The 14,186-nt window shown below is 42.8% G+C and overlaps 1 protein-coding gene across 7 annotated transcripts in view; it reads left to right on the forward strand.

Annotated features, from left to right (window-relative positions):
• myo6a (myosin VIa) overlaps positions 1 to 14,186 on the forward strand; it is a 157,095-nt gene that overhangs the window by 134,916 nt on the left and 7,993 nt on the right. For 4 of the 7 annotated variants that reach the window (XM_076874191.1, XM_076874190.1, XM_076874192.1 and 1 more), the window contains 3 exons: positions 4,576 to 4,679; positions 9,367 to 9,498; positions 11,068 to 11,094. In XM_076874191.1, the coding sequence (XP_076730306.1) occupies positions 4,576 to 4,679; positions 9,367 to 9,498; positions 11,068 to 11,094 (263 nt within the window). Of the gene's footprint in view, positions 1 to 1,026; positions 1,066 to 4,575; positions 4,680 to 9,366; positions 9,499 to 11,067; positions 11,095 to 14,186 lie in introns of all 7 variants that reach the window. The other 3 variants (XM_076874188.1, XM_076874189.1, XM_076874194.1) reach the window with 3 other exon arrangements.

Raw genomic sequence — 14,186 nt, forward strand, 5'->3', positions numbered from 1 at the left:
CATAATGAATACATGTTTCTGAAGTGAACGAGGTCGTCCGTGCACAAGCTTATCATGTTGGTAATGAGAAGAATTATCAGATGAAGTTGGAGGTCTGCAGGCTCGCAGGCTTCAGAGCTTCTGCAGTCAGAAAGCCGAGCTGTGGGCGGCACCGTAGGGACCTTTTTTATAACGTGGACAAAAAGAAAGTTTAATTGTAACAAACAGGACAAGTAACGTCTCCGTCACACTAGAGTGAAAATACCACAAAGAATTGGTCGAAGCTGAGGTCTCTGATGTCTCAGCCTAATGGGAGTCGACCTGTCTCCAAACAGAAAGCTACCTTTAGCTGCTCCTTCATTCAGCGGCGTCGCCCAGCAGGTAGCTCTGCATGTTCGATTTGCTAGTTTTTACATTACATGCTCCTCCCGTCTTCTCACGGGATCTTTCGCTTGTAGCCAGTAATGTCTCCAACCGATACCGGTTTGTCACTCTTAGACCAGTTTAAGAAGGATTTTAGATGGTTGCTGTGTGCAACGACAGAAGACTCCACTCGGATGTTTATGTTCCTGTGTGAAAGCAGCAGAATTGAATTTCTGTGTATGCAAACAGCAACAGACTTGCGATATTCCCAGATTTATCCCAGTTATTATTGATCACATGACCACATTCAGTGGTCCAGACCAATAGCAGACTGACTGTTGAGTGGTTGCAGACCTGCTTCCGGTCTTTAAAGGCATCGAGATCACATGATCACTGCACACAGTGTGACTGTAGCATGAGCTTCTCCTCCGTTTCTGATCATCTGTGAAGTTACGAGAAGTGTGAACAAGTGTTGTCGTGTTGTAGTTTCAGCTGTTTAAAAATCGAAGTGCATGAACACCAACTTCTGTTTTTCCTTTTTCTTCTTCTTCATTTTTAACCCTCTCTTTGTTTTCCTTTCACTTACCTGCTGTCCCTGTTTAGTGAAAAAGATGGTGATGAAGTATTTTGTAGTAAATGTCTCGGCAGCATACTAACAGTTTATCCTAACATCGTGCTTTTTAGGGAGGAAATGGCGAGGGAAATGTCCGAACTTCTGGCTCGGTGGGTAGAAACCGTCTATGTGGATCACACCTCAATGACCAATCAACTCACTCTTTGATCAAAGTTAATAGAAAATTTTAATGAGAATTGAACAAAAACTAAAACTGAATCATTTTTTGATTGTTGATGATCAAAAGTAAATTGAGCAGTGTTGATTACAGGGTTAATAATAACTATTTAGCCTCCACTGTAAAGAACATGATTTATTTTTCTTTTGTGATTTTGAAAGTCGGCCGTGTACACGGGGACGCCGTGGCCCGTTAAATGTCACCCAGCTGTTATTTCCCGCCTCCATCGCCCGGCCGCCGCAGAGGCTCCAGCTGCTCCTGTTTTTAAGATTTTACAGATAAAAGCTGTAACTTTCAGAAAAATGCAGAGTTAGTGGAGGATTTTATGCTGCTGCTTATTAAAAGTCCAGCTCAGCTTTAAACGTTGAAATGTTCACTTCATCATTTCAGAGACAAAATGATTTTGATCTAAATTTCTTTACTGTCCTGATATGTTAATGATAATAATATTTATTTGGAAATGTAAATATTTTCCTAGTTTTTAAAAAAAAAAAAAAAAAAATTTACTAAGAAAACCTTTTTAGATGTTTTGGATTTTTGGAAGCAAATAAAAAGTAGTTTGTTTTCTCTCAAAGCGCTGTTTTAAAACAGGGTCCAAATGCTTTATTTCCAACAGTTTTTTTTCTTCTAAATTCAAATTCGAATTTGAATATTGTCTCTTCAAGATGTTATAGAGGCGATATGTCTAATATGGTTAGAAAACCCACCCACTTACTCTCTAACGAGGGGCAGCCAGTCAGAAGAATGTTGGCCCAAAGTGGGAGGAGCTAAAATGTTGCAAACAGAGGATGAACCAAAGGGCTGCTCTATTGGAGTCCAGGAATAAAAACATGGAGCTGGGAATGAGCCGAATAAATCTCCTTCAAGGTTTTTCTCTTTGGTCTCTGACTGGATGTTAAAAGGAGGATGATGCGTAGCAAACAGCTGAGAGCACAGTCAAACCTGGACCTATGAGATAAGGACACAGTGCATGTGCTCCGGCAGGTGCTGCTCAGGTGGTACACCTTTTGATCCTAATGCTGGAAAGCATGCAGTACAGAGTTCCAGATCTTTGTCTTCAGCCACACAAACAGCTTTTTTCTGTAATTACCTCTGCAGATGAAACACAATTGAAACACACTTTGAAACACATGCTCCTTTGAAGGAGCAACTCGAGTTCCAGTGATTTACTGCCCAAAAATGTAAAGCCATGACTTTAATAGAGATTTAGAGTTCAAATTCTTCCTCCTGAAACTCCACCACAGAGAGTTATTCCACCTTTAACCTATAGCAGGTTAAACTGCCGGTCCCGTGAGATTACTGCGAGCATACGCTGTTTTCTGCCCGTGTTCCTGTCAGCATCCCCGCTGCTGTGAATGAGTGATGTCAGCTGAAGCCGTGCCAGTCCCTGCTTCCCGTGTTCGCCTGTCTGCGGTTAATTGGCGACAGGAAGCAGGGGCAGAAGGTGACTGCAGCGCTTGGCCACTTAGCACGCCAAAGTCACCACGTGCTTGTGAAAACACGCTCAGCAACCCCGGGTCTGAGGCCCAGCTCGGGCTAAACATGAGATCCAATAGGATTAGAGGAGCAGCGGGGTCCCGCCTCCAACTTCCCGGCGTTCTAAAAAGGGCAAATCCAGGTCACGGATTAATCAGGCCTGTCAGCAGCGCCGCAGAGGAGCGAGCAGCTGGAGGGTAGCCGCTGTTCTCTGCTGTCAAACGGTCATTCATAATTTAACAGAGCGAGCCGTCACGCTGTGGCGGCCACACGCCGACACAATGGAGGTGCTGTGTGGCTTCCTAGAGACTGAAACAGCATGCATTTTAATGATGTACTCACACCTTCTGTTCTTCTGGTCCTCTCCTTCTTTATAACGCTGCTGTCTGACACCCTCAGTCCTCCTCACCCTGACGTTCATAATGAACCAGCAGCTGTTTAAAGAACGTGGCGCTGCTTCTGTTCCTCGTGGAAAACTGGTTCCTGTCTCACCTGGTGACTTTCACCTGGGTGGAGTTTACTATGTGGGATGCGTCACTGACTGTGTTTCCATGCACCCTAATGAACTATTCAAGTCACAATCAGGCGTTATAGAACACATCCGGCCAACAAATCGTGGTTTGTCATCACTTCTGTGCAAAAGTTAAGGCCGTTCATCTCCATCAATTCAGTCGTTTTTGTCATCATTGCTTTGGGCAAACATATCCACCTCCGGGCTCCAGCGGCTGTGAGCCATGTTTCACTGCAAACGGTTGAAATATGAACCAAACTTCTGTACACCATAACTTCATTAATGATCAATAACCGTCCCACTTATGCTTCACACATCAGAAAAAAGAAGAAAACATTTGAGTTGCCTGGATGTAGAAAACCTTCCCCTGCGTTATTTTTCTTTTCTGAGATGCCGCTGTTGGGCTGTGCGATCATTTATCTCCAGGACCCAAAATTATAAATGTTAATAAGAAATCATTAAAATCTGATCCTCGCAATAATCCATCAAGTGTGCAGTTATAAATGGGATTTAGGTCCAGATATCCTGCGGCTCCTTTACTGAAGATTAATGGTCGAACAGGCCCGTTGGAGGCTTTCAAAAGCTAAAATGGAAATCAAACTTTAATGCTGGATGGTTTTTTCTACAACCTGGCAACTTAAGTCATTCTTAGTTACAGATTACACTATGAAACATTAGCAGATCAGTTCCAGATAATAATAAAACCATTAATTACAGAATTGCAGGTCTTTATAAATGAATGTTCTGCAGGTCTGCAGCATCCTTTGCCTCTGAAGCCACCACTTTAACTAATCTTATATCTGCACAAGCTAGAGAAACCTAATAACCTCAGTTCAATGGACCTGATCCAGAATTCCTCACAAAGAGCTTCTTTTCAGGACTTTTAAAATCTGAAACATGACTGAAGTTTGTCTCAGTATTTTAAGATTGAGATAAATGATCCCATCCTGTACGTTGAACAAAGACTTGATAATTTGATTTCTTCACTGGGTTGCTGAAACAATTCGCATCTATAGATGGCTATCACGTTTCAAATTCTTAGAGACTTCTGGGAAACACTAGATTGAAGTTTAAGAGCCGTATAACAGAAACCAACCCGAAACCTGCCCAGTCAGACACTCAAACAATGTAAAGGGGCCAGTGTAGATTGGAGGCAGGTAACCATGTAGGCCAATAAATAAATAAATAATTGACTAATACGCACAATAAGAACAACTCGTAAATTTTTCTTCCCTAATAAATTTGTGACTTTTATATCATGGATGGATGGAAAACCTATGAAGAATCCAACTGGGTGCATGGCACAGTCCTTTAATGACCCTAACAGCGACCCCCTCAGTAAACTCACCGATGTGGTGTCGGTGGAAATGATCACCTGCTGACGGTCCCCCACAGTTCTCAGCTGTGGGTCTATGTCACTCACCTCTTGCATCCTTCTTCTGTTTCCTGTATTAGAGGTCCGCAGGTCCAGGCGTCCAAGGCGGCTGCGGGCACCAAGAAGTACGAGCTGAGCAAGTGGAAGTATGCTGAGCTGCGTGACGCCATCAATACCTCATGTGGTGAGTGTTTTCTTATTTACTGTTGCGCTGATAGTTTTCCAATAAAGATAATTGTTTGACATTATTTAATGGCTATCCACACTTCCCCAAGCATAAACTAGACATTCTACGTGCCATTGTGGGTTACAAAGACAAATTTTCACTCATTAAATTTTTTTTTTTTATTGGATAGTCAACGTTCTCAGAGGATGAACCACTTACCAGAGGTTGATGCTTGACAGCTGCAAGGAAATTATTCAGATAACTGACAGTACACATATTGAGTACCTTAACGTTCCCAAAGGATGAATCTTTCCCATTTTGGACACAGTGGGAGCTTCACCCTGGTGCCACATTCAAGTTGAATTAGTTTCATGCATTGACCTTGTGCATTTTGCTCTGTCGAGAGAATCAAGTCCAGACTTTGCCTTTTAAGAAGTGCTTTTCAAAATAAGATCTCTTTAATAATTTATCACCAGAAATCTGTGATTTTCAACTCCAACTTTTCAGCCTGTCAGATTAGAGATTAAGATTGTAAATGATATAAATAACCTTTTTTTTTTTACCTTGCCTTGAAGTATTAATATGTAATGGACATATTTACTGTGTATATTCATATTCCCAGAGGCTGAACCTTTTAGATTTTAATGAACCTGTAATGTCCATTGTTGTCTTCTAAAATTCCTAAACTTTATGTTAAACTCAGAGCTTCATGTCCACATTTTCCTTAAATTTGATGTTCTCTGTTCCTTTGTTCTCACTGGTACTTTAAAGCTACTTTCGTGATGGACTTCTTCTGGAAACTGAGCAGACTCTCCTTAAATTTTTTAAAGTCACTGTTCTTGGTCCTCAGAGGATTAATAATGGATCCGGTAGACATTTCTCCAGCACTGCTGTGAGGCGAAATATATTTAAAATGGCTCAATTTGACTGGCAGACTTGAAAAATCCTAATTTTCTCAGAATGTTCATACTCCTCAGAGGATGAGCTCTTTGATTTTTTATTTTTAAACTTTTTTCCATTATCAGCGCGCTTGGATAGAAATCTGATCTTTAACGGTGCAATGACAGGCACACTGATGGGAATTGCTGATTGTATTCACACTCCCTAAGACAGACCGCTGTTATTTTTATCGACCCCATGGTCTTCCTTTATCCTCGCTCTGAGAATAGCTAAATGGTCGTAAAGGCTGTTTGTTCTGAGTGAAGAGTTCACTCCTCTTGTTTCCAGCAAATGGGCAGCTTTGACAGAATTGTTTGCCACCGCTCGCTTTCCACACCACTTAATTTTATTTTTGTAAACGCCGCTTCATTTTATGACCACTTCTCTCGTGTGGGAGTGAACTGCCGGTCGAGCAGAACAGAGGACAACTCTTTTAGCCAAACTCATCGTGATGATACCACAGCTGTAGCAGGTGCTTTGTCAAACAGAAGAATTTCAGTACGAGGTGATATCACTGTAACATATCAGAGTGTCGAACCTACTCAACCTTTACACTGACATTTAAAAAGCGGCTGATGATCCTATCCAGAATATGTAGAATGTGTTACCTGTGCCAAATTTGACTGTTATTGAATTGTTGTTATATAATTTAAAAATGTTAGAGGAAAAAAAAGTGTGATTTCATATTTGGACCTGCACAGACAGGAAAGAGACCCAAAGGCAACAAATACAGATATAATATGTCTATATAGGTCTTTTTTTAAGGAATATGTTCAGTTACTACATAATGATAGCAGCGAGGCTGCTGGTTTTAACTGCTGCTCTGGCTGATTTGCTGGTTTAGCTGTAAGGACAAGAGCAGGAATGTTCTTCTACCATAAAAGGCCAAATTTTTACCCTTTAATGTTGTGTTGCATCAGTTCATTGAGGTCTGCAGGGATTTGTTTATGTCCAGTTCTGTCAAGGTCCTGCACCAGTGTTTAAATCAGGTTGAGGTCTGGACTTCGGACTGTTGGGGCACCTTGATTCTTTGCTTTTTCAGCCGTTCTCCTGGAGATTTGCTGCTTTGCTTGGGATCATTGTTCTTCTCTGTGACCCAGTTTGGTCCAAGCTTTATCTGTGGCACAGATGGCCTCATGTGTCTATAGAGTACTTTGATATACAGTTCATGGTCCACTCAGTGACTGGAAGGTGTCCAAACCATCATCCCTCCACCACGGTGCTGAAAGCTTGTCTCAGGTGTTTGGGCATTTCCATTCAGAAATTATTTGACTTAATAGGCTTCCAGTTTTTCTTCAGCTTCCATACCAACTGGTGGATAAAGAGGCCATAGGTGCTGGCTTTGCCCCTCAGCAGGCTACCAGAAGCTGGACAATAGGAAGAAAGTGGTCTAATAAGCCTCAGAACCCTGTTTGAGGTGTTACTGCTGAGTTGGACGGCTGTAAAATTGTAGCTTTTGTCATCAATACACAAAGCAGTTCCTGCTTTATCTAAGATCTAAACATGTCTTCCATCCCTGAAGCCGTTATCTCAATGTACAGGAGGTGGAACATCCAATCAGGGGACTCTGATAGTGGACGAACAAACTTTCATCCTTGGTTTGATTTTGATTCACTTATAAAAGAAAGTGAAACTTAAAGAAAACAGCCAAGAGGAGAATATCCGCCTGTTTCCTCTCTTTCTTTCTCAGTTTAACCTCAGAGATCACCTGTCCTTATCCACGCAGCAGGAAGCGTGGAGGACTGGGACAAGGAGGGTCGACGCCCGCCGGCTTCTCTGAAATGAATGTGCTGAGAGTCGCCTGCGGGCGGCCGCATATAAACACATAGAATGACTCGGTCAGCGTTTAACAGGCCGCTCACCTCCCCAGACAGAGGAGGGGATCGCATACTGATGCGATCACGTCCACAGCTACGGATCATCACGAGCAGCAGAATAAAAAAGTCCAGCGTCGAGGGCCTGTTGACACGCAGCGTATTCTGCAGAGGTTTCCGCTCGCCTCAACAAACGGAGGATGTTTTTTTTGTTCGTCTGGCGTTACCTAAGCACTTAGTGTGCATTATGCATCTCATTGCTTGGTGTTAGCCTTCGCACTCTGGATGATAAATTGAATGTGTGTGTTTTTCTTTCTTTATTTCCTTTCTTTCTTTATATATTACTGAAGTCATTTATCTGAATCGTCCAGATGAAATGTGTGCTTAATGCTGCTGCCTGCCTTCTCTCGGGGCGCGCGCACTACATTGATTATGTTGAGATGAACATCAGCGCCGTGTGTGGGGGAATCAACAAAAGTTGGTCCATCTGCCAATATTAATTATGTGAGTTTTAACGGTTCAATAATGTGGATTTTTTTTTGTCAACAAATTGTACTTTTTATGGCCAAAGGTTTGTGGACATAGAGAGCTGTATAATTGTACCCTAAAAAGTTCATAAATAACATCTATGTACATAAAAATCCACAGAGAAGATTTGTTTTTCCAAAATGTTAGCAATCAGGCAACCCAAACCAGCTGGAGAATTTAAATCTACAGCCACAGATAAAGCAAACCAACCTTCACTCAGTGCTTGCTCTCTGACAGCTGGTGACTAGTGGCCATGGCCCTGATTGCCCTTTAACCCTGTGGAGAATTTCTCATCCTAAATGCTTAGGAAACAAGCGGGGAAGTCACTGAGGGCGATCTTGTCGCTGGGCCTGTCACGTCTGCCATCCAAGGCCCGGATTTCAGTGACCTTCTACGTCTTATGGTCGCTGCTACTCATCCTTATACTTGTGTCTGCCTGTTAAAAGGCTATAATCCCTTTATTTGATACAGCCTTTAGCCAAACACCGTCTGCTGCCTCAAGAAAACATGAATGAGGGAGTTTAATGTCAGGTAACCTCTGTTTAATATGGATTCCCAGCACCTGGTCCACTGCAGCCTCTGTGATTATGCAGTAAGAATTAAGCCCGGTTGACGGGATGTCGGACATCCACAGAAAAGGTCTGAACCAGTGAATCGGTCAGCCGTGCGCTGCTTCAGTTTGTGTTCACCCTCTTTGCTGTTTCAACCTTGAGGCGACTTTTGTTGTGATTTGGCGCTATATAAATAAAATTGAATTGAATTGAACATGACAGAAACAGTGAAAGCCAGCTCAGTGAAGAAATGGTTTCCCCACTTAAGTAAGAACAGAGCTCGGATTTTAACACCGACTTGAACTCAAACCTGATGACTCAGTGGCTGATTGGAGGAAGATGTGCAGCCAGCACTAATCAGAAGGTTGTTGGTTCAATCCCTGTCGGCTCCAGTCTGCATGGACAAGATACCAGCCCCAAATTGGTCTCCAATGCATCAGAGTATGAATGCGTTTGAATGTCAGCTAGTAAGCACCTAAATAAAAAGAGCCGCGAAAAAGTGCTCGTGTGAAACTGTGAATGAGGCGAACTGTGTAAAGTTTGAGTGCTCAGAGTAGCGGTGCACAAGAACCAGCCCACTTTCAATATGTAATTATCACCAAAGCTTTCAGTGCATGTTGTTATTAACTATTATTAAATATAATGGTGGAGTTGATGAAATCGGAAGGACAGCACTGCTTTTTCCATAGCGACGGGGTTCAGACTCCTGTCAGATTCATGGTTCTCTGTTTGAATATGACTTTTACACAGATTCGTCCAAGTTCTCGGTTCTTTCAGGTTCTCCAGTTTTCAAATCGATGTACGTCTCTGAAATGTATTTGCAGAAGCTGTCAGTATTTCTTCTGCCTGATTTTCTGATCCTGTCTCCTCCAGACATCGAGCTGCTGGCCGCCTGCAGAGAGGAGTTCCACCGCCGGCTTAAAGTTTACCACGCCTGGAAGTCAAAGAACAAGAAGAGGAACACCGATACAGAGCAGCGAGCACCGAAATCTGTCACCGACTACGGTATGACGGGCGCCGCAGCGTTTATTCCTCTGGAGCTGTCTCTCTTTGTGTTTTTCCCACAGCGAGTGAAACGCTTTCTGCATTTTTCATGCACTTGGTACAAAAACAGCTCTCTCGTTTGCAGATTGACGTTGAAAGTACCTCAAAGTACCTCAAAAACATTTTTCGAACACTTCTAACTCCTTTTGTATAACCTTGTGGCCACAAAGGTCTCTCATCCATTTAATCTTTCTCTCTTATGTTTAAACTTACACTTGAAAGAAGGAAACAACCCGAAGCTTTACAGGAAGAGAGAAACACACTGAGCCTTGAACAGCCTGCAGGTCAGAGGTCACAGAGGTCAACTTTTGTTTGGATGTGAAGGAGTCTCAGATTTGTGCAGAACGGTGAGACGGATTTGGTTTGTGCACATTTATAAATGAGATCCTCTGACCTTAAAGATTCCTCTGAGCGATTTTAAACCTCTGAAGTCTCCAAAATCTGAAACTGATTCACCGTGCTGGACTCTGACCAAACAATGCCTTCATTTGAATGCCAGACTTTATAAAGACGAGCACTTCGGTCTGTCGGGGTCGCTGACAGCTTGCCGTGATTGTCAGTCAGCAACAAGACGAGCAAATGGACTCAGCCTCTCACCTCTCCACCGCCATCGCCTCATTTCCTTGTGCCACACGTTGAGTTGTCATGACGACAAAGAGCTCTTATTCAGAGCTGTCTATTGTGTGCACTGCTCAGACTACAGATTGGTCCACGAGCCCCCACACGCATACTCTCTTTTATCCCTCATCCTTCATGTGAGAGTCGCAGCTTTTGTCCTGCTGCTGCTTCGACTCCGGACATGTGACATGTGCAGCCGTCAGAAGATCCGGCTTTAACGGTGGCCGTGGCTCCGTGTGTGAAGGTGATGACATGTATTTATAATATCCGATCCCCAAATCACTCCCAGGGTCTTTGACGTGAGCAACCCCCTCTCTGGTTTTCTGTCTAACATCCACACTCATTAGCACCACGTGTGTCAGTTTTCACACGTGGTGCTGCACCGCTGTGTTGCACCAGAGTGTCGACAGAACCATCATGATGATTTATGCTTGCGTAGAGCTTCAGATGTAGTCTGTATAAGAGCCTGCTGCCCGTCACCAGGCGATGGGGTTTCTATCATGTTGGTACTGGTTCATTCTAAAACCGGAGGAAACGGCAGGACAAACGTGGCAGTACATCTTCTCGTGCTCTGCATCGATGTGATGTGCAACAGGTTACGGAGCAGATGCAATGCAGACGCAGATTTAAAGCCCCCAAAAGTTTTAGATTTGATGAGTCGCATATTTATGTTTAGTTACGTGTAAAAATCTGACTCTCCGTTCCTCCGTGTCGCCCTTTTTCTCGTTGCCGCTGCTGAACACGCCTCACTAACACCTGACTGAGACATGATGTCGAAGCGCGGTGCTGTCTGATACCGTCAGTGTTCATGTCTTCATTCTCATGTTCTCATTCATCACTGTTATCATAAAGTTTCAGTGTTGCATCACTTCCTGTGTGTGTGTACGTGTAACCTGGCATGTTTACTTTCAGATCATGCACCACCTGTGAAAACAGCATGTAAGTGGTCCTCTAGTGTGTAATGCTACTTACACCCCGCCACCATTACTAACCCCTTCCTCCCCTCCCGCTCAGCCCTGGGATCGCTGCTGGCCTCAGGCTTGTGCTTTCACTAGTAAACGTACTTTTTTTCTGTGGTAGGAGTAGGAAATAGATGGTGGATGGGTTTCCGTAGCAACTGCTGCCTGTATTGAGACATTATTTGGGCTTCTTTTTTAAGCACCATTTTGTCTTTACGAGCAGCGTGCTGGTGCCAGCTCTCGCCTGCCTGACAGCCATAACGCTTTGATAAAGAGTGGAGGATATTCCTGCGAGCTCTTTAGGCTGCTGTTATTGATACTCCCACAGAAAGGACTTCTCAAGGAAGAGGAGAGGGAGGGAGAGGAGGACAGAAGGCTTTCTGGGTTTTCAGGGTAGTTGGCTTCTGTTTGGCGAGGGATGATAGCATCATGTTTACTGCGCTGTGACGGGAGGAAAAGGCCGCCACGCCGGCTGATCGGAAGAGAAACGTAGTAAAAGAAGTCATCAGTGAAGCAGATGGCTCACTCCCCTCACTCCAGACTTAATGAAGAGTTTAGATACACGACAGCCTGTTCAGCTGAGCAAGGCACAACAGGGAGATTGAACTCTGAGTGACCAAAGAGGTTTATTTTAACAGGTATACATTCTAAACAAAGAAAGCTGATTTTTTTTTTCCCCTCTTTTTTGGCGTTTTTCTTTTGAAGTTTGCTGACGCCTGGAGGTGAAGTTTGTTTTCTTGGTTTCTGAGGTGGTTTGTAGGTGACGGCTAAACAAAGCGTTGCTTTGTAGAAGATGGTTTTCTCACTTTTTTTTGAAACGCTGCAAAAAACCAAAACCAAACAGACCTAAAGATGTTTGAAACCAGGTTTAAAATAACACGTTGCCTTTTTCTTCCATTTGTCAGCTTGAGAAATGGAACAAAAAGGCAATTTATATCAACACGAGCTGACATGAATCGAAAACTAGATTTTATTTTGTGAGTTTCTTTCTGAAATGTGATTTTCTGCAGATTAAATGTCCTTTATCACGTAGAGAAGCTTCTTCAATCTCTGTAGAGTATTACTTTACACTCCACTTTTTAGAAAGATGCAAATTGTTTTTTAAATGTTTCTCACGAGTGTACAAACCCCTTCGTAAACATCTGGCATCTGCTTCACGTCTCGCTGATTTCTTTGCTCTTCCACCAGCTCTGCTGTGATCTCTAACCCTCCTCCTCTTCCTCCTCAGCTCTAACAGCAGGACTCACTGACTGCACTTAGACATGGAGACCAGGGAATGGGCTCTTTGTTCAGACCTAATGGGAGTACAGCAGACGGGGCTTCATGTTTACATGCTGTGGGTTAATGGGAAATATGAAAAGGAGATCAAACATTTGACCAGGTTGTGCTGATTGAGATTCTGTGTTTAGTCCTGTTCCTGAGCCTTGACCTGTGTATTAACAGCTGTAGATATAAAGCAGCATTTCAGTAGAAGGTTCGTGGTCAGGAGTCCATGTGAATCGTAGACAAGCGCAGGGTAAGATTTAAGCATGAGAGCCAAAAGCAACAATCAGATATGAGCCCGTCCTGAGTTTATGCTGGTTGCTGTCCTCACAAACAGCAGACAAAGCTTTTGGATTTGTTTCATCCAAAAAGTGTGCAGGCCTGTCAGACTTTACATGCATTTCAAAGATGACTCAGTGCACTGATGGAGATGACCGCTGGAAAAAGAGATTTAACTTTTTTTCTGAACTTCCTGTGTTGAGATTCCCATCGTTTAGGCAAGGCAAGTGTATTTATATAGCACAATTCAACAACAAGGTGATTCAAAGTGCTTTACAGAGACATTAAAAAACAAATAAAAAGCATGATTTAAAATTGATTAAAAAAACAGTAGATACAATCAGAACAGTAGATAAAATCAGTAGTTAAATGTAAGTTTTGAAATTTAAGCTTAAAAGTGTGGATTTGGTGCTTTATTCAAATGCAGCTGGGTGGGTGAGTCTTCAACCTGGATTTAAATAAACTGAGTGTTTCAGCTGATCTGAGGCTTTCTGGGAGTTTGTTCCAGATATAAGGAGCATAAAAGCTGAATGCAGCTTCTCCGTGTCTGGTTCTGACTCTGGGAACTGATAAAAGACCGGATCCAGATGACCTGAGGGATCTGGAAGGTTCATACTGGGTCAGGAGGTCATTGATGTATTTTGGTCCTAAACCATTCAGAGCTTTATAGGCCAGCATCAGAACTTTAAAGTCTATCCTCTGACGGACAGGCAGCCAGTGTAAAGACCTCAGAGCTGGACTGATGTGGTCCACTTTTTTGGTCTTAGTGAGGACTCGAGCAGCAGAGTTCTGAATGAGCTGTAGTTGTCTGACTGATTTTTTTTTTAGGTAGACCTGTAAAGAGGCTGTTACAGTAATCAAGCCTACTAAAGATGAATGCATGGACTAGTTTTTCCAGGTCCAAGACATCAGATCTTTTATCCTTGAAATATTCTTGAGGTGATAGTAAGCTGATTTTGTTATTGTCTTAATGTGTTTTTCTAAGTTAGGTCTGCATCCATCACTACACCCAAATTTCTCGCCTGGTTTGTGGTTTTTAGGTGTATAGATTGAAGTTCTCTGGTGACCTGTAATCGTTTTTCTTTGGATCCAAAGACTATTACTTCAGTTTTGTTTTTGTTTAGCTGGAGAAAATTGTGGCACAACCAGTCATTAATTTCCTCAATGCATTTACCAAGAGCCTGTACAGGGCCTCGGTCTCCTGGTGACATTGTGATATATATTTGTGTCATCTGCATAGCTGTGGTAGTTTATTTTGTTGTTCTTTATAATCTGTGCCAGTGGGAGCATGTAAATGTTAAACAGAAGGGGTCCCAAGATGGAACCTCGGGGAACTCCACATGTGATACTTGTCTGCTCAGATGTGAAGTTACCTATTGATACAAAGTATTTCCTGTTTTCTAAGTATGTTTAGGGGAATACTGACGCAAGGTCAAGCAGCCTCTGACTTACAGTGCTGTGTTGATGTCAAGAACAAGATCATTTAAACTCAACACAGGTCAAGCTTTTTTTTAATCACTTGCATTTTAA

The sequence above is a fragment of the Maylandia zebra genome, linkage group LG15, assembly GCF_041146795.1.
Source record: "Maylandia zebra isolate NMK-2024a linkage group LG15, Mzebra_GT3a, whole genome shotgun sequence".
Taxonomy (NCBI): domain Eukaryota; kingdom Metazoa; phylum Chordata; class Actinopteri; order Cichliformes; family Cichlidae; genus Maylandia; species Maylandia zebra.